Source organism: Sitodiplosis mosellana, unplaced genomic scaffold (assembly GCF_009176505.1).
Source record: "Sitodiplosis mosellana isolate CC-2019 unplaced genomic scaffold, AAFC_SMos_1.0 Smas_scaffold_1, whole genome shotgun sequence".
Classification (NCBI taxonomy): domain Eukaryota; kingdom Metazoa; phylum Arthropoda; class Insecta; order Diptera; family Cecidomyiidae; genus Sitodiplosis; species Sitodiplosis mosellana.
Genome location: NW_022595244.1, coordinates 18,102,366 through 18,124,627, shown reverse-complemented (window position 1 = coordinate 18,124,627; position 22,262 = coordinate 18,102,366). Strand labels below are relative to the sequence as shown.

General features: G+C 35.5%; 2 protein-coding genes across 6 annotated transcripts in view; one reads left to right on the top strand and one right to left on the bottom strand.

Annotated features, from left to right (window-relative positions):
- The window catches only part of LOC129565081 (inositol-trisphosphate 3-kinase B-like), a 25,131-nt gene extending 9,799 nt beyond the window's left edge, over nucleotides 1-15,332 (top strand). For 2 of the 5 annotated variants that reach the window (XM_055439468.1, XM_055439479.1), the window contains 5 exons: nucleotides 12,594-12,770; nucleotides 12,850-12,922; nucleotides 12,986-13,254; nucleotides 13,327-13,437; nucleotides 13,693-15,332. In XM_055439468.1, the coding sequence (XP_055295443.1) occupies nucleotides 12,594-12,770; nucleotides 12,850-12,922; nucleotides 12,986-13,254; nucleotides 13,327-13,437; nucleotides 13,693-14,220 (1,158 nt within the window). In that variant the 3' untranslated portion in view covers nucleotides 14,221-15,332. Of the gene's footprint in view, nucleotides 1-2,556; nucleotides 3,826-3,968; nucleotides 4,074-6,661; nucleotides 7,383-10,947; nucleotides 12,229-12,593; nucleotides 12,771-12,849; nucleotides 12,923-12,985; nucleotides 13,255-13,326; nucleotides 13,438-13,692 lie in introns of those variants that run through there. The other 3 variants (XM_055439457.1, XM_055439449.1, XM_055439487.1) reach the window with 3 other exon arrangements.
- LOC129565072 (open rectifier potassium channel protein 1-like) lies at nucleotides 15,181-22,262 on the bottom strand. The gene is made up of 7 exons (XM_055439435.1): nucleotides 21,601-22,262; nucleotides 21,349-21,432; nucleotides 19,716-20,017; nucleotides 19,427-19,648; nucleotides 17,327-17,371; nucleotides 17,011-17,262; nucleotides 15,181-16,875 (listed from the first exon to the last, which is right to left on the bottom strand). The coding sequence occupies exons 1-7, from the start codon at nucleotides 21,662-21,664 to the stop codon at nucleotides 15,433-15,435; spliced, it is 2,412 nt and encodes an 803-aa protein (XP_055295410.1). The 5' UTR covers nucleotides 21,665-22,262; the 3' UTR covers nucleotides 15,181-15,432.

The window sequence follows — 22,262 nt, the reverse complement described above, 5'->3', positions numbered from 1 at the left end:
ATTAAATCAATCGTCTTGATAATTTGCGAATAGGAATTGTTTAAAAAAAAAACGTTAACCTTTTTCATCACGTGCTTCACATATGACAAGTGCAAACGTATTAAATGTGACTTCATGATTTCAGCAATGTTGTTGGCTTTGCATGAGTGCAACGACAAAACCGTTACTTGATCAAGTCGAATTTAAACAGAGAAATACATGCGGTTTGATGCCAATTGCTGTAATTCATTCGCATTAACATTTTTTTTTTGCCTCTGCGTCCGACTCAGTCGTTTCAATTGAGCGAATTATGCATGTTAACGATGTTAAATATTTTTGTCGCACTTTGTTTTATTCAATTTTTTTTATCGTTTTATGCAATGCGATTACGTAAAACTAAACAATTGCAGAGAATTCGGCTAGACTCGTTTGGTTTGATTCAATCAATTTTGTTTTAACCCCAATCATACCGCACTACCTGTTTGTAATATTAATTCATATTTATGTAAATTTTGCCATCAATCAGAAAGTATTGAAGTTAATCAATGTTTTATCCTTTTATTTCAGGTATGTGATATTTAAAAATACGTGATAGAAGGATGGACTTTGATATTAATCTCACGTTGGATTATATGTAAGTTGATTCGAATTTCTCAAATCTTTATCGTGGCGATATTGGTTTTTCGCAAAAGAAAAACGACAACCGAAACGTAAGACTAACTGCAAAAATGCCTCTGCAAATCGAAATACAAGTGTTGGGTGTTGGAAAAATAAATAAAAATGCAAAGCAAAACCAATAAAAAAAAATACTCCACGTAGTATTCTATAAAAAACTAGCGACACGCTGACTTCAATTCGATACCGTTTGTTGCATGCACGGTGCCCAGTGTGCATTTCATGACACAAGACGTATACTTCTTTTCGATCGAATAGATTCCAACTGCGTACGATGAAACCAATTCCATGCTAAAATAAATCATAAGCCAATTTTCACAGTTTTGCTATTATTTACGTCGTTGCTAAGTTATTATTATGACATTAAATGGGAAAATTTAAATGCATGAAATGTATAGAAGTGAAGAAAAAAAAAGCGGAGAGCATAAATCTCAATTTGAACATAAATCAAGTGGAATTGGTCATGATGCATAATGAGATTGCAATAGATTGCCAATAATTTATTGATCGATTCTTTAGGCAGACAATTCGTCGCAGGCAATTGATGAGATAATCGCCGTGAATATCAAAAGCAGACACTTAAAGTCTTAATATCTCACACAAGATCTAGAATTGAATGTCCGAGAATGAAAACGCAACTTCTATTCACAACACATATAAGTGAAACAAAAATAAAAAATTTATTGAAATGAAACAACACAATCGAATTTTTTCAAAGTGTAACAACAAAAAAGATTTTTTTAAAGTGTAACATCGGTATGTAGTAAGTGTAACAACTTCACTTATATGTGTTGTGAATAGAAGTTGCGTTTTCACTCTCGGACAATCAATTAATCAACTACTAGAAGGTGTTGCTGTTGTTGTTTTTGATTTTTCTCATTCCATTTCTCGAACATCGTTGGAAATACCTGATGTGCTGAGATGCACGTAAACATTCGAAAAGATCTGGATATTTAGACATTTTGTTCGGTTTTCTTTCTCGATTTCTATGTAAACACAAACAAGACGATGTTATCTACGAAGAACCATCGGCTTCAAACTGGTTTCGATTTATTCCTTAAATTTATTGGTACAGTTCCGATCATCACAATGATGTCGTTTTTATTTATACCCAACCATTTACCTCTAGACCAGCTACGAGCCATATGAAAATAAGTTTTTTGCTTTTAAGATCATGAGCCCTGAATGACGTGCATTGAAAAATAGTAGCGGTGTGGACGTGATGTGTTTGCTTTGACAAGTTTATTGGATGTTTTCCAAAAGAGATTTGACTGGTGAATGGACTGAGAATGATTTCACGTATGAAGACGTCATGAATGAGTGTAAACATATAAAACTCGAATAAATGACGATTTTTCATGTGAATACCATGCCAGATGTCACGTATTCACATGGATCTGGTGAAATTTGTTGTTTTTTTTTTGTTTTAAATCCTTAACATGAATCTCGGTAATATTCCAGATGAGAGGCATGGGAATTTTTTTTTCACTCGTCAACAGTTCATATTCAAATGAGCACGTGTGGTGTGTGTGTGTTTGAATGACGTTTTCCAGCGAAAGACGACCACGAGATCGTCTTATCATATTTTCTTCCTTGTAATTCCAATTGAGGATGCACGACAAAGCCGCGCCGGGTCAGTCTGATCTTCACTTGTCTCGTTCTTTTTTTTCTGTTTTGAATGTATAAACTTTGGACCGTCTAATTAAAATAGTCGGCCTAACACACGCTTACCCATTCGCAAAGCTTCATTACCACGACACATATAATTTAATAGTGTTAATTACTTGTATTATACGTTTGGAAAAAACAAATACATTTAAATGTACGTTTCACCTCTTTCGGCTGATGGCCATATACATATATATATATATACACTATGATAACATAGACAGTTTTCATGGAATGGCGATGAAACGTTGTCAGTTCGCTGTGGTTTGTTTAACCGTCAACTTGTCAAGCGGATCCAAGTGCATAGATAATCGTCAAAATGACCGAAAAACATCGAATGAAAGTGCTCATTTATTTACGTAGAGTTCCGTTTAATCATCATCTGGCGAGCATGTGATTTGGAAAGTGGCAAACAGAAAACGACCATTTATAATATTTCTCCATTCGATTAGACTTTATTGTGTAATCTGGCTGTTATTCCCACTCTTTCTCGCCTTTTTAACATGATTATCATATTTATTTATAAACACTAAACCAAGCAAACCGTTTCAATACAACGCAGGTCGATAGATAATATTATGAGGTACATAGTACAAGTGAATTTTTTTTTTCTCATTATTTCCACAGTGTTTGTGTATGGCATAGTGAGTGAGTGATAGAAATGAAAAACCTACGATAGATGATGAATAGAATTATCAGAGGATCGTTACTCCGGCTTTGATTCAATTGATCAAGCACTCGTCATAGATTTGAACGATGAGAGTGTGTATTTGCACTTTTCCATTGATATCAGATTAAATACATGTGTATAATACTGCGTGTGTATGTGAATCGGTTTTTGTGTTAATCAACTGGAATTTGATGTGTGTTCGTGTGCGATTTCACCTCAAGAGCGTCGGTCGTCTCTCGTTTCGTTCGCTCACTCATTCATAGTCGGCAACTTTAAACGACGGCCCAACAAATAACCGACGAAACCGGAAAAAAGAAGAAGAAAGAAAACCGATTACGAACAGTGAATGACGCTCGTATGGGTGTTGCTGTGATACAATATAATGTGCGCGCTATAGCGCTTTATTTGTGTGTGCAATATTGCGAATGAACAAATACGACACACTGTCTTTCATTTTATTCAACGCTCGCACCTCTCGCGCGCAGCGATTTAAATATTGTCAGTCAGTTCGTTTTTTGAATTTTACAAGAGAGGAAGTATAAAGTTGAGAGAAAGAAAAAAACCAGTGTTTCACGTGAATCGAAATGTTCATTTGTATAAAACTTTCGAATGTTTGGAAATCATTTTTTAAAATTCCGGAAATTTGACGAGAATCAAGTGTTGATCGGATTGACATCGAATTAAAATCAAATCGAGTGAAAACTGTTTAGTGGAACTCTGTTCATTATTTCTATATTGGAAACTAAGAAGTGTGAAGAAATTTGATATTTTGCACATAGAAACAATTGATATTGAAGCGAAAGCACTGTTGACAGACTCTCGTGTTACATCCAGTAAGTGCAGAATTTGAAACAAACAAAAAAACCGTCTCATTCTTTTTCTCATCTCTTATATGTCATTCGATGGATTTGCGTCACTTATTCTCTCTTTTTTTTGTTCATTCAATTTCGTGGTCGTTGTTATTATTCAACAACAGAGTATTATCATTGTGTGCTTGAAAAGACAACCAGAAACTGCGAAAATATTTGTATTACAACGACGACGACGACGACGATATTTACGCGACCGCCAATGTTATAAGGTACAAGTACAAATTCTTTTGCTGCTGTTAAAAGTCATGGCATTGGAAATAGTATGCGGCTAGAATGATTTTTATGGGGCTGTTAAAGTCGCGCTGGTGCCACGTGTAGTGGTCGCGATTTAATTTTTGTTGTTTTTAAATTAAATTTGTTTTTCTGCTTCAGTGCAATGTAACCCACAACTTTTTTACGCGCTTTGAATTGTTTATCTATTGTTCGTATGTATGTGGTATACGGTACCACTGGTACCCGCACATTTTTTTTTTTCATAATCGTAAAATGAGTACGCATGTACGTCATATTCCGACGGAAACAGTTACTCTCGAAGAAAAGATAATTCGGAAAGTTTTAATGACTCAGTTCCAGTTTCGTCTTTGAACAGTAAATGAAATCGAGTGTAAATAGGTCTCTCTCGCTTTGGTCACGGAACTGTCCGTACATACGTCATTCGATCAAATTAAACGAAACATCGTTTCATCTTATTAAATTACGCTCTGATTAGGAAATAACCAACAGTGATTCAAAGAAAATGTTGATGAACTGTAGCAGCACACTCATGGCACAAAATCTCGATACACACATTCAATGTGTATGCACGAATAATCAAAATGTGGTTACGATATTTTTTCAGCATTTTAATGAGGTTAGTCATTTACAACATGTTATTCCCATCTGTGCAGGGGAAATTATTATCGGTGTGCTGAACCATGTTGTGTGCAAAAGAATGAAAAAGAACACATTTCGAACGAGAGAATACAAAAGACGAATATCTGAATAAAGAGAAAATGCCGAAGTAATGTGCGCAATCAAACGAGTGTTTGAGTGTTTGCTTGAAATAGGCCGATCTCGGCAGCAGCGCCCACAATATTAAAACCTAAACCAATAAACACACTCAATACACACTGAAGACAAATAGCATTTCTTATTCGATATTAAACACAAACAAGCCAAATGGCAAATATTTTGTAATCCAATGCACTACCGATTGTAAATTGTTGGCCCCCTAAATTACGTTTTATTGCGGTGTACGCTGCTATCTCTGACAAAACCGACAACTTTAATTTCAACAGTGAGCGCCGTTGCAGTTTTGTCGTTCGTCTTTTTTGTCACATTTTCAACAACAGAACCAATCCGAACTCACTTTACCAATTACCAATTGATATTATCTAATTATTCCTTAAAGATAAAACGCGTTCAGCCTGATTTGATGCAGTTGTACTGTCGCTTGTTCCGCATGTTTGAAATGGGCAAATGATCAAATAATTGGTATTCGTTTGATTACTCTACACATGTCGCTTTATCGTTTTATTGCATCAATTGCATTTCATTCCATTATAAAATTGGAATTGTAATCAGTTTTCAGTACGAAATAAAAGTAGTTGTAAAACCGATTACTCGGACTGTTTTTCTCTCTCTTTCTTTCCCTATGCCAATCTGCAACCACCTGACTTTCGATTGACAGTCAAAGAGAATTTTATGCGACAAAATAAGTGCACGTTTCACAGAATAATCAGCGCAAAAACATTGAGTCAACATCGATGTAAGCGTGTAAACGCAACTGCAAACTGAATCAATTGATTGAAACATATAACTTTCCAAATGTGATGCTATTCTCTATATTTGTTAGCCATTTGGACATTTAATCGGCTCGATACACCAGAAAAATCACTTTAAATGGAAACTTAACTGTTAATAATGTATTCGATATATGCGAAGCAGTAAAAATCAATCGAGATGTCGTTGTTCCAAAATGTTATCGCTTTTTTTACACATCGTAAAACCGTGTGTGTGTGACTGAATGCGCATGGAAAAGAGACAAAAACAATCTAGAAAAAAAATGCTCACTGTCTGTGTGGGGTCTGTAACAAGTCAGTCCGAATTGTTTACTATTTTTTTTTTGTTTCGACAAATTGTCTTCGTGAATAAAGTGTATTTTACAAAAGACGCGCGCGAGCGCTCTCATTGAACTCACATCAAATGTGCGAACATTGACCCAGAATATGATTTAAAAAAAGCAAAGACTTTATACGGAAATTGGCGAGGCCATCACCGTTAATCGGAAACATTCACCGATTCCATAAATGGCATAAATCGTATCACACGAGAAAAAAAATTACAAAAACATTTCAGATGAGTTCAACTCTACTCGCGCTCGCTTCATTACATTTGTAATGTTTATTGACAGAGTGAAACGAACACTGCAACGCTCATGGAAAGTAAGAGTAGCGACGAGTCAGTATGAATAAAAATTTCCAATGAACGTTACCGATTACTAATTCTAGCTGATTATATTTTGTATTGAAGTGAAATTTTTTCTTCTGCTATTATTATAACTCACGCGCTGCTTCGTGTTCGAAACGACCCATATTTTAAAATGTCGATCATGAATGCCCCGGCTGATATTTCCAATCGCTATTATATGCCAAAATGACAAAGTAGTCACAAGTCCCAAATGAACTTGTTGAGTGACTGGTGGTGGTGGTCGTGATAAATAAACGTCGTCGTAAAACTCATTATCATTAATCGACCCGCTTAACTTTGTGAATCAACTAATTTTTGCATTGGTTTCAAAAAAAAAAAAAATAAACAGGACCTACGTTAGCTGATTACAGCTTTTCTGGAGGAAAAAAAGAAGAATTGAAGAGATAATCGCGTACTGAGATTTACGGATATAAAAGTTTCGGAGAATGTCTATATGTACCATACAGTTGCCAATCGTACGAATTTTCAAAGATTTCGATAAAATGAGCGCACAAGAGCAACAATACGCTGCCATGGATCATGGCAATGATGCAGATATAAATGAATCCGATGACCAAAGATGTGTCATCAAATTTGTGAACACAACTTTTGAACAGCAAGATGGTAGCATTTCGAGTAATGAAGAGGATGCGGTAGCATCGACAAAACCAATGCGTCAGCGAAAACGTTCAATGTCGAATTCACCGTACAAAATGAGTAAAGCATTTTCCGATAGCCATTCGCTTTGTGACGACTGCAACACAAACACCTTTCATCACAATTGCGCTTCGAAACGGGCGAACGCATCAAGTGGATCCAATGTGACGTCAACTGCCGGCAGTAGCAACTTACGCAAACAGTTGCAAATTCGCCGATCTCCTTCACCGTCCGTTCACCATCGGAACAAAATGCCATTAGTGAGACACATTTCGGTTGGATTGAGTCCTGGGTACGCGCAATATCAAATGGATTTATTGGAAGTACCAATGCCGCGTGACTATGGTGATGCAAGCAGCGATGATCTTAGCTCCGAATGGGATTCAGATGTTCAAGAAACTCAAACACCAAAGGTTTTTATCATTTCTACTTGCAATTTTCTTGTTTAATTTTTCCTTTATACATGAGAAAGCGAACAATCTTACATCGACATATCGAACGAATGATGATTTCGAATGGAAAAGAGTGGGTTACCCATTATATCTAAAACGTGTTGTTAATTTTCCACATTTCATGCAAACCATACACGATATTCCTTCTATCGTCGTTCAATTTTTTTTTTCTCTCTCTCTTCAACGATTGCGTCATTAACACACGACGATCATACTTATGCCCGAGCAAATTAACTGGCATTACGCATATAAACCGATTCTGCGCAGAATTGAAAACGATCAAGTCTGTCTCTTAGAGTTGACTGTTACAACCGCAACAAACGTGCCTCGTTCATCTGAGAGAGAATTAATGTTTGTACTCGTGTTTGATTATTATTTACTTGCCAGCAACAGCACGGTCTAAAATTCAAGTTTTTTTTTCCCCATTCCTTTTGTGTTGGGACATGTATTACCAAGCACGATACTTAACTAAATTAATTATTTCTTTTGGCGCGAAATAGTTGTATGTATGTTTAATTTATTTATTATTGGCTGGCAAACACAAGCCTTATTATGGCTTCAAATACTAATTAAATGCTGAACTCTCGTCTGAACCGGTGCAGTAGTTTGTCGCTTTTGATTCAATGAGCCATTATAAAGAGGAGAATGGGAGAAAAATGCGGTTTTTCACTTCTTGAATTACCGGCTCTGATTTATTCAAAGTAGTGTAATTGTGTAACCCAATTCGATTCAGACATGTGATAGTTTTTAATGAGGCAGGGATTCTCGCGTTTAACTCGTACTACACCAAAATGTTAATGCAACATACGATTAGAATGGCTCGATCGAAATGTGTCATGAGCACAATGTGTCTGTTTATGATCGCGCAGGCGTTGGGTTCGTCTGGAATTTTACATATATTCATATTGTTGAGTCTGCAGCCAACGTTCACGCTCCATTCTCTTCTCTTCTATCGCTGATTGAGCTTTTGACTTTGTAATGGCTTTGTCAATTATTTGATGGAAAATTAATCATCTTGCCGACTGTTTATTTGGGTCATAACTTATTTACGAAAATAGGAAATCAACAGAGTGTCCAAGACAAAAATTCCAAATTCTAGGGTATTCTTGATGCAAATAATAATCCTAAATCACTCGCACATATCTGCTGACACCACTGTTCAGCTTTTATGACGTAAATCCGAATATTTTTTTCCCATATTGAACATTCACAGGTCGGCTGCTTTTACGTTTTCAAATCTAGTTGATGCCTTGTTTTTCTCTGTCATTTTTTTGATATATGACAGCATCATGTTGATTTATTCTTATCAAATGAATGTAATAAATTTCCCTGGTAAGGCGATTAATTTCACAATAAAAATCGATTTGGCAAATTTTCATCGTAGCTATTTTTTGTTCATCTATGTTCGCCATTCTTAAATAGAGCTGACGACTGACGCTAAAGAAATATGATAAAAAATTTATGTGATGACTACTGTGACCTGTTGTCACTTTTTCTAAAAGCAACGATAAGAAAGTGCGTGTAATCCGTCCGGCTAATGACTGATTTATAAATAAAACGAATATTTCATTGAAATGTGCATCACATGCATTTAATCGCAATGATATTTGCGCTTAAATACGACAGAACTTTCACACGGAAAATGGTTTAAACGATAATTGCACATTTGACGATTGCATGTCCGACCAAATACGGCGTGTACACTAGAATATTTTATGATAAAAAGAAATTTCGGTTTTTTTCTCTATTTCTTTCAATACAATTACGGAATTCCCACGGATGACATTCGTTTATCGAGGTTTTGCTTTTCTCGTTTTTCTTGTAATTGTTCGCATTTGTAAATTCCAAACGCTATTGTCGTAATCAATGGACTTGATTGTGAACATAACAAACTTTTCCAAACACAACTGGTTCAAATAGTTAACATTTCGCAAAATTTGCATGCGGCTTACCGGTTCATTTCGGTTTGCTTAAAGGTTGTGCTTATAATATTTACGTGTTGTTTCGTCAGTTCATTGCTACTAGTTTGCTGTATATTTCAACTGATAACCAATACACGCACACACGTAATTAATGGATTAATGGCAACCACGTCATCATGTACGATTGATTCACTTGCATCGGATGGGAAATAAGATAGAAATGAATATATTTATGAGAAATTCGTAGCGCTCTCTCCATGTGCTTGTTTCAAATGCTCATGTACGTTTTCAATGTCGAATGTTAATACCACAAACAACCAATTTGGAACAGATTAGAAATTAAGTAAAGCCACTCCCAAAAATTCTAAACCCAAAATTCGATACATATACGAACCGAAAAACAAAACAATTTATGAAAGCCCATAAATTTAGGGGGGAATTTTCATTTCTCTGCCTATCATTTCGATAATATAAAATCAACAGAGCCAAAAAAAAAAAATTACGCAGAGGTAAAAAAACAGTCAAATATTTGCTGGAATACAAAATGTGGATATGAAAAAGTACAAATTCTTGTCGTTAGCTCATTTTTGAATTTGTGATTATTGTGTGCACGTGCGGAACCGAGCTTCTTTGCTGTCTTTGACTAAAGAGAGGAACGTACCAATTTGAAGTGTAGCTTTTCTTGCTCAAAATTTCCTTTGTCGACAACGAAATATGACTTTGCCACTTGCTTTCATGCAGAACTAATGATATTCTTCCTTTCTGTTTTGCACACCAATCGACTGGTGGTGGTAAGGTGTTGTTGACCTGTGAGCAGCAATTGTGCTGCCATTGTGTGCCTCTCTAATCGCATTTCTGTGCTAAATTTTGCTACATTGCAAGCGCAATGACTTTTGAGATCAGCAACTTTGTTTTGGCGCATGTGAAAATTATTGGTGTCGTGCGCACTCGCACTATGAAAAGAAAAAAAAACTGCTATGCCAATGTGTTTCGATTGTATTTTTCCCCCGCAACTTGATTATTTGTCATAGTATTATGAGTGCTATTTGTGCGGATTTTCTTGGCGCGTTTGGTACACGTATTTGCAATGAGAGGAAAATAAAGCAAGTAGATTACTGTTCGGCGTACTACACAATCAACAATCTCAACATTTTTTTTGCGAAATTTAATGTCTTATTAAGCGATATTGTGTATAGTTTGGAGTAAAAATGTAGGTAGGTCGGTAACGACCGTCATACGCATATTTTAGCAGCAGCAGCAGCCGCCACAGTCAGTCAGCCATTGATGATGACGATAAGAATGAAACATGCAATAAATTTGTATCTGTCATTCTTTTACAATGTACAGATAAAAATGCGACAAGATTGAGTAAATAAAATATATGATTTGCACGGAAATTTTCACGTTTCAACTTTATTCGTTTCTCTTTCTGCTTGTTGAACGAGTGGCTAATTTGGAAATTGTACTTTTATGAATTGCAAACACAATAAATGTTCGTTTTTTTTGTTTTTTTTTTTTATTTTCTCATAAGTAAATGAATGCCATATCGATAACATTATCAAGTGAACATCTATCACGCAAGCGTATCGCATGTAAATTGAGATGAAAAGTGGGACCCTTTCAAACCATCATTCATCTGTTCGCGATGCTTTGCCAAGTGCTCGTTTCAACTACGAATATAACGAATAAAATAGTCGAATGATTTGCGATGAATAATAATAAGTGTATAATTGAGTTTGAATCGCTGGCGAACAATTCAGCTCTATTATTGTCAATCACAAAAAAAGTGAATCATAATACCGAAATTGTGTTCTGTTTTTCTCTCAATAATAAGCCAAACCCACAAATTAACTATTGCGTCTTCAACGCCTGAAAAGAGAACTCACGAATGGTTGAAGATTTAGCGTGTTTTTCTTGTCGATTCAAATTTGAATATTGTTTTTTTTTTCTTCATTGTTCACTTGTTTGCATTCATATTTCGTGATCGGAAAGTGTAATTAATAGTTCAAAACATGATTCAGAATAGATGCACAACACGAATAAATTTGCCTACGGATTATTTCGTTTGAGCCAGCTCGATCTTTGGCATCGATTACAATGTCGAACGTCATAACAATGACGACACATCCGATACGATTGTGATAAACGATTTTTCTTGCTGTCATGGAGTTCATGAGCAACATGTGTGTGACGCATTAGTTTTTTCCTACTTTGTTAAGCTGAAATCACACATAATTCATTGTTTCGTCATTGTCGGCTTTTACAAGCATTATCGCCTCTGCGATAATCAAGTGCAGACGAGGTCGTTTTTTTTCTGTGAATTTTTATGTCATTGAATCTGTTGTAAACGATAAATTTTCACTTAGAATTTTTGAACCGCTTGACGACAACGACAATCGGCCACCGGAGGATATTCATGCCACTTACAAAATATAAGGAACAAACCGGCCAAAGTTTAAGACTTAGTTTGCATAATATAATAATAATAATTTAGTTTTCATATTTTGAAATATTTGATTTGATTCATAATAATCAAATGGGAACATTCATTTGCGTAAGTTTATGAATTATTTACACTTTGGTCGTGAAATGACGTACACAACCATGACAAAATGTGTAATGTGACTTTCGACAGAAAGAGAAATGTCATGAAAAAAAAAACCACGCGGTACTAACGAAACATTTAATTAAATTAACAAGCAGACATTTTTTAATTGGTGTTTTGAATTGGAAGCCAAAAGAAACGGCTTCAAATGTTTTTGGCACAAATAGATCGTCTTTTTCATGAATAATCAATTGGGCTCAACTTGAACCATTCACGTGAATTTCTCATGAGATTCTATGCGATCGCTCGATTTATAATGAAACAATCAAATGCCATGAAGGTAACTGAAATTCGACTGTGTGTTGTGTGTGTGTGTGTGTGTGTGTGTGTGTGAGAGAGAAAGGAAGATTTCTTGAAAGTCTTTTGTTCAAAATCCCATTTACAGTTTGGTGGTTTGCGTCATCATCGAAGTGTCAATAACAACAAAATGAATGTTATGACGCATGCAATTCGCTTAAAAATAAACTTTTATTCGCACGCCAATATACCAAAATACCGTCAACGTGAAATCGCTATTAAAGTCCATTCGATCATTATTTATTTTAAGATTTTTTTTTATTGCGACATTAATGAAGGAGGGAGAGCAAAAAAACTTGCAGAGGTACTAATCAGGATTTTTTTTCTACCTATTTTCGTTTTAAACAGCCGTCTGGATGGCGAAAATTACGAAATATCGTGCAATGGACACCATTCTTCCAGACATACAAAAAACAACGTTATCCATGGGTGCAATTGGCCGGTCATCAAGGCAATTTCAAAGCTGGTCCCGATCAAGGCACCGTCTTGAAAAAACTGTGCCCCAAAGAGGAGCTCTGCTTTCATGTAAGAGAAGCCACATTGAGAATGTATATATTTGGATTTTGTCGACGGATGTTGATTTTTTTTTTTTTGGTCATTGCAGTTTTTGATGAAAGATGTTTTGCGACCTTATGTGCCGGAATACAAGGGTCAAGTCACTAGTGATGATGGTGAACGTAAGCATTTTACGCGAAATTTGTATTGATTGCCAGCAATTGCTAATTTGTTTGCATCTACAGTATATTTGCAGCTACAAGATTTATTGAGTGATTTCGATCAGCCGTGCGTAATGGATTGCAAAATTGGCGTTCGAACTTATTTGGAAGAAGAACTCTCGAAAGCAAAAGAGAAACCAAAGCTGCGCAAAGATATGTATGAAAAAATGATACAAATTGACAAAGATGCACCCAATGAAGAGGAGCATCGTGCCAAGGGCGTTACCAAACCAAGATACATGGTATGGCGTGAAACAATATCCAGCACTGCCACATTGGGCTTTCGAATTGAGGTAAGCCAGTTGATTGCAGGAAAAACATCCGCATTTAGAATGAGTCGTTTATGATTTCGATTTCATTGACAGGGTATTAAAAAGGGCGATGGAACGAGCTCGAAAGATTTCAAAACAACCAAATCGCGTGATCAGATCAAAGCCGCATTCAAAGATTTCACTTATGGTTTCTCGAATGCTATAGTAAGTATAAATCAACAATTTTCTAATTCTATTTTAAGCTAAGAAAGTTCTATTCAAACGCGCTTATCTCATCTCTTGTCGAAGTGAGTGAGAAAAACCGATTAAATTAAATAAGAATGCAATCAATCCAAATGAATTGATAAAACCGAGTTATGATTACAGCTTGTGATTAAAGACAATTGAGATGCATTGCATTTAAATCGCTGCCACAATTATTATTCGTTGTTAATGTTTGTTTTGTAATTTTCATTGCAGCCAAAGTATATACAACGTCTCAAGGCGATTCGAGCAACATTGCAGCGATCGGACTTTTTCCAAACGCACGAAGTGATCGGCAGTTCATTGCTGTTTGTACACGATCGACATCAAGCCAGTATTTGGTTGATTGATTTTGCGAAAACGGTTTCGTTGCCATCGGGCGCCAATATCACACACACAAACGAATGGATCGTGGGCAATCACGAAGACGGATACTTAATTGGTATAAACAATCTCATTCAAATATTCGAAGAGATACTGGCGAGTGAAGCGAAATCAGAGCAATCCGAAAGTCGAACAAATGAATATGAGGCCAACGATGGTGACGAATACGATATACAAGAGTTATCGAAATCAAATTCAGTCAATTGCCCCGGTCAAAAACACTTCGACATAACATCGAGCATGCAAACACAAGAGAAGAATGTGGATCTTCCGCAGGAAATTGATGCTATGAAAATTGACCAAACGATGCAGCATTCCAGCCACGAACGAACTGAGGACAATCGTGACCAAGACAAATGAAATATAAACTAAACTAGTTAGCTTAATAATTCTCGCACGGCAGCCTCAAGTGTATGTATGTGTTTGTGTGTGTGTGTGTGTGTGTGTGTGTGTGTAACACAGAACAACTAATAGATTTAGGTGCGATTTTTAGGCCGTCGGACTAAACAGTTGGTTAAACACTGCGTGTACTTCTTAAAACGTTTGATGAGAATCTTGCAGGCCAATGCATTGCAATTCATTCCAAATTGCAACCTCATAAATCAATTAAAAAAAAATTTCATTAGCTAAAAAAAGGAAGAAAGAAAACAAAATGTTACATTTTGTAATCATTTAACATCTAATTGGACATAAGACTGATTTATTGTTTAACTTACGAAACACATTCATTCATCTCATTTCAATAGTATAGTTAAAAAATTAAATTCACACATTGAATGGGATAACTCTGAAGCAAAGATGAAAAGAAGAAGTAGAAGAAGAAGTATTAGAAACAAAATAAAGATTCTTACACATTTGTTTGAACAATGCGCCAAACTCATACCACAATTTGCTGATTGAGACAATCTACACATAGAGAAAAAAAGTAGCGTTTCTTGGTGTTAGTGATTCTTTTTCTATAATATGAAACATTTTTTTTTGCTGAAATTTTTTATTGTGTTGGTGCAAATTTGACAAAAAAAATTCCAAAAAAGAATCTATCACTTGTCAAATTCACACCAATACAACCAAAGTTTTTTTCGACGAAATTTTTTTTCTTCATAATAGCAAAAAAACTTTGGGTCAGATTCAAGAAAAAGAATAACTAACACCAAGAAACGCGACTTTCTTCCCTGTGTGGAGTAATCGTTTTTTAAGGTGTTTAATGAAAATCATTTATTAGAATCATCATTGTTGTCATGAATTTAGGATTGGAGTTATTATTTAGGCACATTGCTAATGTTTAAGGATGAGCTAAGCTAAAAACAAACACAAAATCTCTTTTTTGTTCTTTATTATTTACATACATAATTTATCTTATTTATAATTTTTAGGAAATTCATTAGGCAATTTGATTTGCCCGATTCATTATCAAAAAAATTTAGTGTGATTCGGAGAAAATGTTAAAAATAAAAGTCAATTTAAAATTTGAAGATTTACTATTTTTGTTCCTTTCTGTTGCTATTACGTATTAAATCAAAACCGGGAAATATATTTATAGAGTCTGAAGATGTGTTGAAGGTATGATTTTATTTAGAGTTTTTTTGTTGCTAGCGTTGGTGTTTCTGGAGTTGGAGGCATTACCTTTGCTAATGGACTTATTGTTTGTTTGAATTGAGTTCGTCTCAGTGCTAATGGTGTTGCATGTAGAGAAGAGCTTGGTCTACGCAGTGGCATAATTGTAGTTGAAGGTACAGCACTGAATCGCCGCAAGCGACGTTGTATTACGGGACTGAGACTTACAGCGCTGGAAGGAGAATCGACAACGGGAGTCACATTAAAACGATTTGGACTTGAATTTTGTCGCATCGTTGTCAAAATTCGATTCCGAGGCATGGCGACTAGCGACGGTCGGCGCGGTTTTAAATAATTCGAACCGACCGGTGGTATTTCGAGTGGAGAGGAAAATGAAACCGAACCGCGTCTTGTTAATTGTGGAACCATGGACATGCGACGATTTACACGACTGTCGTGTGTTTTTTGACCCAACATATTTCTGGTGTGTGCACTTTCAATGGCTCGTATCAAATCGGCTATTGTTGTAGTTTCAAGCACGTGTTCAGAGCACGCTGATTGATTCGATAGAATGCTTGGGCGCCTCTTTGACTCCCCATTTAACTGGGGCCTATTTACAGTATCCATTTTAACTGAAGCTCTCCTTCCCAAGGCCGGGGAAATCTTAACCGAAGGCGTTGATGGCTGCTCAATTTGTTCGATTGGCGCTTCAACATTCGATGGGTGCATTGTGTTTCTTCGCTTGAAAATATTATTAAATGCATTGAAAACGGATTTGCGGCGATCCACGTTTGCGTCAACATTTCTCGGTTTGTCAATATTTATGAGAATACCGTTGGTATCTTTTTTGAGGATCTTTTTCGGTGCTTCTTTCTTATTTTTCACTTGAGCATTTATGTAATCTTGAATGTCATTGTTGTTGCCAGACCACGTAAATTGTGGAGTATCTGATTCTTCGTTTGAAATTTTCGAAATCTGTGGATGCAATGACCTGGCCCGCGATCGGAATTTCTTCGGCATTTTCTGGTTCGACTGATGACTTGGTGTTGTGATAATCGACCATTCATCTTCGAGAATACTTTCGTCAGAGAAGAGATCAATTCCTCCAGCAGATGATGGTAGTGTAGCAGTTGGTTCCTCTTTATTTGAATTGAAATCGTTTAAAGCGAAAACCACTTGAGCCAGTATCTCACCGGTATTGTCCAGGATATTATTTTGATTGAAAGTCTTATCTCTATCAATACGCATTAGATTGGTTTCAGAGTGTCGGCTTTGGAGTTGCAGCGGCCATTGGTCTAGTTCATCTGCAGCGTACTTATCATCACTGAAGAAATTCTCAGAGAGGGCTCTCTTTCGGCGGGGAACAGGACTACTACAGCCGAATAATGTGAGGTTTGGACAGGATTGTGAACGATTTTGTCTATAATTCAGCTGCACCTCGCTTGCCTCTGTGAACACGGGCTAACAAAGAAAAGAAAAAAAGAAAATGAATAAAAGAAAAGTTTATAAGTTGATGAGGTAACATTTTCGTATAGATGAATCAATTGTATAGTATCATAAAAAGGTATCTTGAATGTGAAAGTGAATGGAACAAACCCTGACTCGCATAATATATACTTCATTGAGGATTCTTCTCAGATAGCCCACATCTTTGGAAACTCCGCTCCATATTCGATTATGTGTTAATTTGATGTTCTCAGCGAGCTGTTTTTCGAAGCGGCTGATCTTTTTGCTTTGCATTCCACGTGCGATAAATCCAATTAGCATGAGAATGTAGCAGAGTCCGAATACAAACCAAACCAATACGAAAATCTGATAAAACACAAAATAAATACCAAACGTGCGCTCCTGTTTAAATGGAAAAATACAATGATTAATTTGATTTAATTTCTGCAAATTCGAGCACTTATACTTGATGTGGTTGAAAAGTGGGTACGAAGTCGCCAAAGCCGATTGTCTGCGAACGATTTTTTACGTCAAAAAAGTCCCCCAAAGTGTGTCAGTAAACATATATAATAAAATAAAACTTAATATTAGTCGTTCAACACTACCAAAACTATGGTCATGAAAGAAATAAAGTAAAAATATTAAAGAAAGAGTCTTATTTATGCCTGTTGTAAGTGGTTCGGATTTAATTAAATCCAAAGATTTAATTTTCAACTTTGCGAAAACGGCCAAAAAATGAAAGCTGATTGGGTAGGACGTAAAATTTGTACGTTTTTTGAGTCCAAATATGCAAAAATATCATTTTTCGTATATTCTCAACATTTAATTTTCAAATGCGGGATTTAAGAATTTTTCACGTTAAACAGTGAGTCAAATAAGGCAAAAGTTGTGGGAAATGGTCCGAAAAATCTAAATCAGTAATAAAAATCAAGCACTTTTGACCATTTTTGGGTTCAAATAGGCAAGAATATCAGTTTACGGAAACCCTCAGTATTTCACTTTCACATAATGGTGAATTTTTTTTGGAAATCTCGTTTTTCGACAGTCTGCCCATTCAAAACTTCTAGCCAGCTTCAAATCAAGCACCGAAAGCCATATCTGTGGCTTGTTTATTGGGATTTCAGGTCAGCACAAGATTTAGATAGGTAAATGAGTTTTTTATGAAACCATGAAAGTAAAATCCCAATAGAAATCCCGTTTGTGATATTCCAAACGTCATGAAACTTTCTGGATCTTATTTTTTTTACTAAAAAACTCAATCCCTGAAATTTTGAAGTCAATCGAAAGCGATTTACGGGTACCTCCCATACAAATTTTCTTATTTTCTTCATAAAATTGGCAAAACTGGCCAAATTTGTATGGGAGGTACCCGTAAATCGCTTTCGATTGACTTTAAAATTTCAGGGATTGAGTTTTTTAGTAAAAAAAATAAGATCCAGAAAGTTTCATGACGTTTGGAATATCACAAACGGGATTTCTATTGGGATTTTACTTTCATGGTTTCATAAAAAACTCATTTACCTATCTAAATCTTGTGCTGACCTGAAATCCCAATAAACAAGCCACAGATATGGCTTTCGGTGCTTGATTTGAAGCTGGCTAGAAGTTTTGAATGGGCAGACTGTCGAAAAACGAGATTTCCAAAAAAAATTCACCATTATGTGAAAGTGAAATACTGAGGGTTTCCGTAAACTGATATTCTTGCCTATTTGAACCCAAAAATGGTCAAAAGTGCTTGATTTTTATTACTGATTTAGATTTTTCGGACCATTTCCCACAACTTTTGCCTTATTTGACTCACTGTTTAACGTGAAAAATTCTTAAATCCCGCATTTGAAAATTAAATGTTGAGAATATACGAAAAATGATATTTTTGCATATTTGGACTCAAAAAACGTACAAAGTGGTTGGGTTTTTTGCTGATTTAGAATTTTTCGGTCATTTCCAACAATTCTTGACTTATTTGCAACATGATTTTGCGTGATCTTCAGGATTTAACGAAATTCGGGAAAATCATGATTTCAAGGCCCCATAAGGCTTATCTGGTGTACTCAAAAGGCCAATTTTTCTTGTTTTCGCCCAAATTTTACGTCCTACCCAATCAGCTTTCATTTTTTGGCCGTTTTCGCAAAGTTGAAAATTAAATCTTTGGATTTAATTAAATCCGAACCACTTACAACGGGCATTAGTAAAAAGCCAAGGTACTGAATGCGTTCTATACAAGTCTAAGCATTATCATGTGGACTTATAATCTTATATGATTTCCCTGGTTAAGAAATCCCCTATTTGAAAACACTACCTCCCCTGTACTATTGATGACGCCTGTAGGCAGAAACGAGTCAGCGAATTTCTTCGATTCACTAAGCATAACATTTAATTTCATTCAAAAATCGTCATCATTCAGATGCAGGCATCTTAACGGTTTCAATTCTCGTCTAGTACTTAACTATTTTGTCTATATTTTTTCTCTCTACACTTTTTTCTATCCTCTCTTTTCTTTCTTTCTTTGTATTTTCTTTAACAAATTCAAAAAATTAATTGAATAATTAAAGAAAATGTAATTTACCAACAGAGTCACAAAACTATAATAGACGGAGATCGAATAATCCCAGCCTTCAAAATAAGTGAACAACACGGAGGGTAGAAAGATGAGTATGACCAAAGCCGGCAAAACGAGCGAAAGCGTAATTTTGGTGACCATGGTCCATCGATGTGGGCTGTAATGTTCGTTTGCATGCATATGTCTCGCAAATTCAAACGCCTTATACTTTCTATAGACTTTTATGAACTAGAAAAGATATGATAAACTGGTAAGCGATCGGCAAAACTTGCATTAAATGCATTCGTTGTCTTACATTCGATCCAAAATATTCGCCCAGATATGTGTACAGTATCATATTTACGGGCATACCGATCAAAGCGTAGGCAATCATAAAATACCGCCCAAGTGTACCCGATGGTGTGATGTTGCCATAACCCAATGTCGAACATACGATAAAGGCGAAAAATACTGAATGATAAAATGTCCATTGATAGGGGTTAACGAACTCGTCCTCATGCGGATCTGTTACAGGTTTGTTACAATAGGATGAGAGACGGCTGAGTATATCTTTCTGTATTTGAATATCGTCTGGAGATGTGAATGCAACGAGCAACTCTGAAAACCAAAACAAACATATTAATGCAAAGCAACAAACTCTAAACCAATCATCAATCACGGAAAATAGCCGAATAGACAAGACATTCGAAGATGCAAATTTGCATTAGCGAGCGATGCTAATGTATGAGAGTTTCGTTGTGTTAAATTTTTTTCGCGATAGTAGTATATACATTACACAATAGCATGTGTTACCAACCATTTTTCAATGAATTTAACCGTTCAGATGGAACATATCTAAAATTTAAAAAGCTCTAAAAAGCTTTCATTGCCAACAATAATAAAGCCACTTGCTTATACACTGTGAGATAACAAGTGAAGAATAGATCACTGCATATGTGTTTCATGTTAATCGCGACTATAATGAACTCATTTGTTTCGATTTAAAGCCATTACGGGTCTTTTAGCTGATGTGTTAATTACTGTTAATGAACCATAAAATTGGCATAGGTTTGTTGAATTCTATCGGTATGATCACTGTGATGCTTTGTAAACACTTCTTCTTCATAGAAATACAAAAGGTTTAAGCAAACGGTTTAAATCTCGATTTTTCAAAAAAGAAAAAAATAATCCACAAAATGAATTTAAAAATAAAAAATTCTAGGTGATCACATCATCCACCATCCACAATTGTTCAATTGAGCACGAGCACGTGACTGCGATAAAGTCTTTGAAGAAAATCATCACAAATTGATCAATTTCATTTCACTGTGTTTGTTCAACAGAAAATTGCGCTTGATTCAATGACACTATTGAATGGGCTTATGGAATATCATGGCAACAATTTTGTGCGAGGTAATAATTCCTTCATAATTCATCCGTTATAGTGGCAAAAATTATACCACAACAATCTAGACGATGAATCTCGTTCATGTTGTGCCAATTGAATTAAATTTAATTTTTTTAATCTAGGAAGAAATAACTTGTCTATTTTCAGCCATCAGCACGATATTGACCGCAATTTCAATCAAATGCCTGAGTTTTTCCTGTTCATGCTTTTTAGAATTGTCAGAAAAATTCCACTGTTGAAAAGGACGACGATTTTCTTTGTCTGTGTAGTGTACAGTGTGCACTCAATTTATAATTGGGCATTTGTTTCACTTTGTTCACACTTTATATTTCAGATGATTAACTCATATAGAGATGACTCAGTTAAAAATTCTTGCAAAAATGGCAATTGAAATGTATTCTTTATCATTCACTTGAATTGAATGTCAAATTGAATTTTTAGGAAAATATTTGAATGAACATTGATCAATATTGTGTTAAAATATTAACACTTTTCTTGTCTTGACTGAACATTAAACGTAAAATATAATTGAACCACCTACCATTGATATCGATACGAGCCTGTAGCTCTGTGGCACGTCGTTCTGTTTCCGCTTTGTGTTCGATGTGATAAAAAACGCACGCACCTTGAATAACGTAGTTGATTTTAATTTCGTGTTTTAAAAATTTCATCTTTTGCAAGAAAAAAAATGTATAGGATATTGGACAATTGAGTACCATTCTCGATTCCTCGACCAAAACACTGAATTAATCTTGAGAATATCATTCAATTCCAAACATTTCAATTTTCTTACCGAAAATTAGGTACACCGTGTAAAATGTTAATAATATAATCCACTGGCGTGGTGCGAGGCCCATTTTATTATTATTAGTGGTTCACAATTATCTTTAAAAAGTTCGTTTCCAAATTGAAAAATTGAATAAAAAATCTGAAACACTATTATTTATTCACTTTGTTCTCACTGTCATAATTTTTGATACAAAAATTTGTGGATTCGAATAAATTTGGAATTATACGCTACAAACCGACTAAATATTAAACTTGATGCTGCCACATGAGAATTATAGCACATTTTCGAATTTCAGATGGAGAACGTCCGAATGCATCAAAAAGATATTTCAGTTGTACTCCAAGTGTAAACTGAACGACAACCAGACGATAAATGTAAGGACTGTGAAAATGATTGAAAATAAATATTTGTTGGGCTATCCAAGCGACTCCTATTTTATGATCTTGATAATTAATCCAAAAGTTCTGTTGGCTATTCGCAGAAATGGAAACACTAAACTTTAATTAAATTAGTCGAAATAATAAAACAAAAATATACGAAAATATTGGCCTTGGAATGAAGAATCCCATCGTTTTTGCGTGGTTTTCGTTTGTTGTAGCCAAGAGGTATAAAAATCGGAGTGTGTCAATTCTCTCTGTGGCACAATGAGGCGCAAGTCGGCAGAC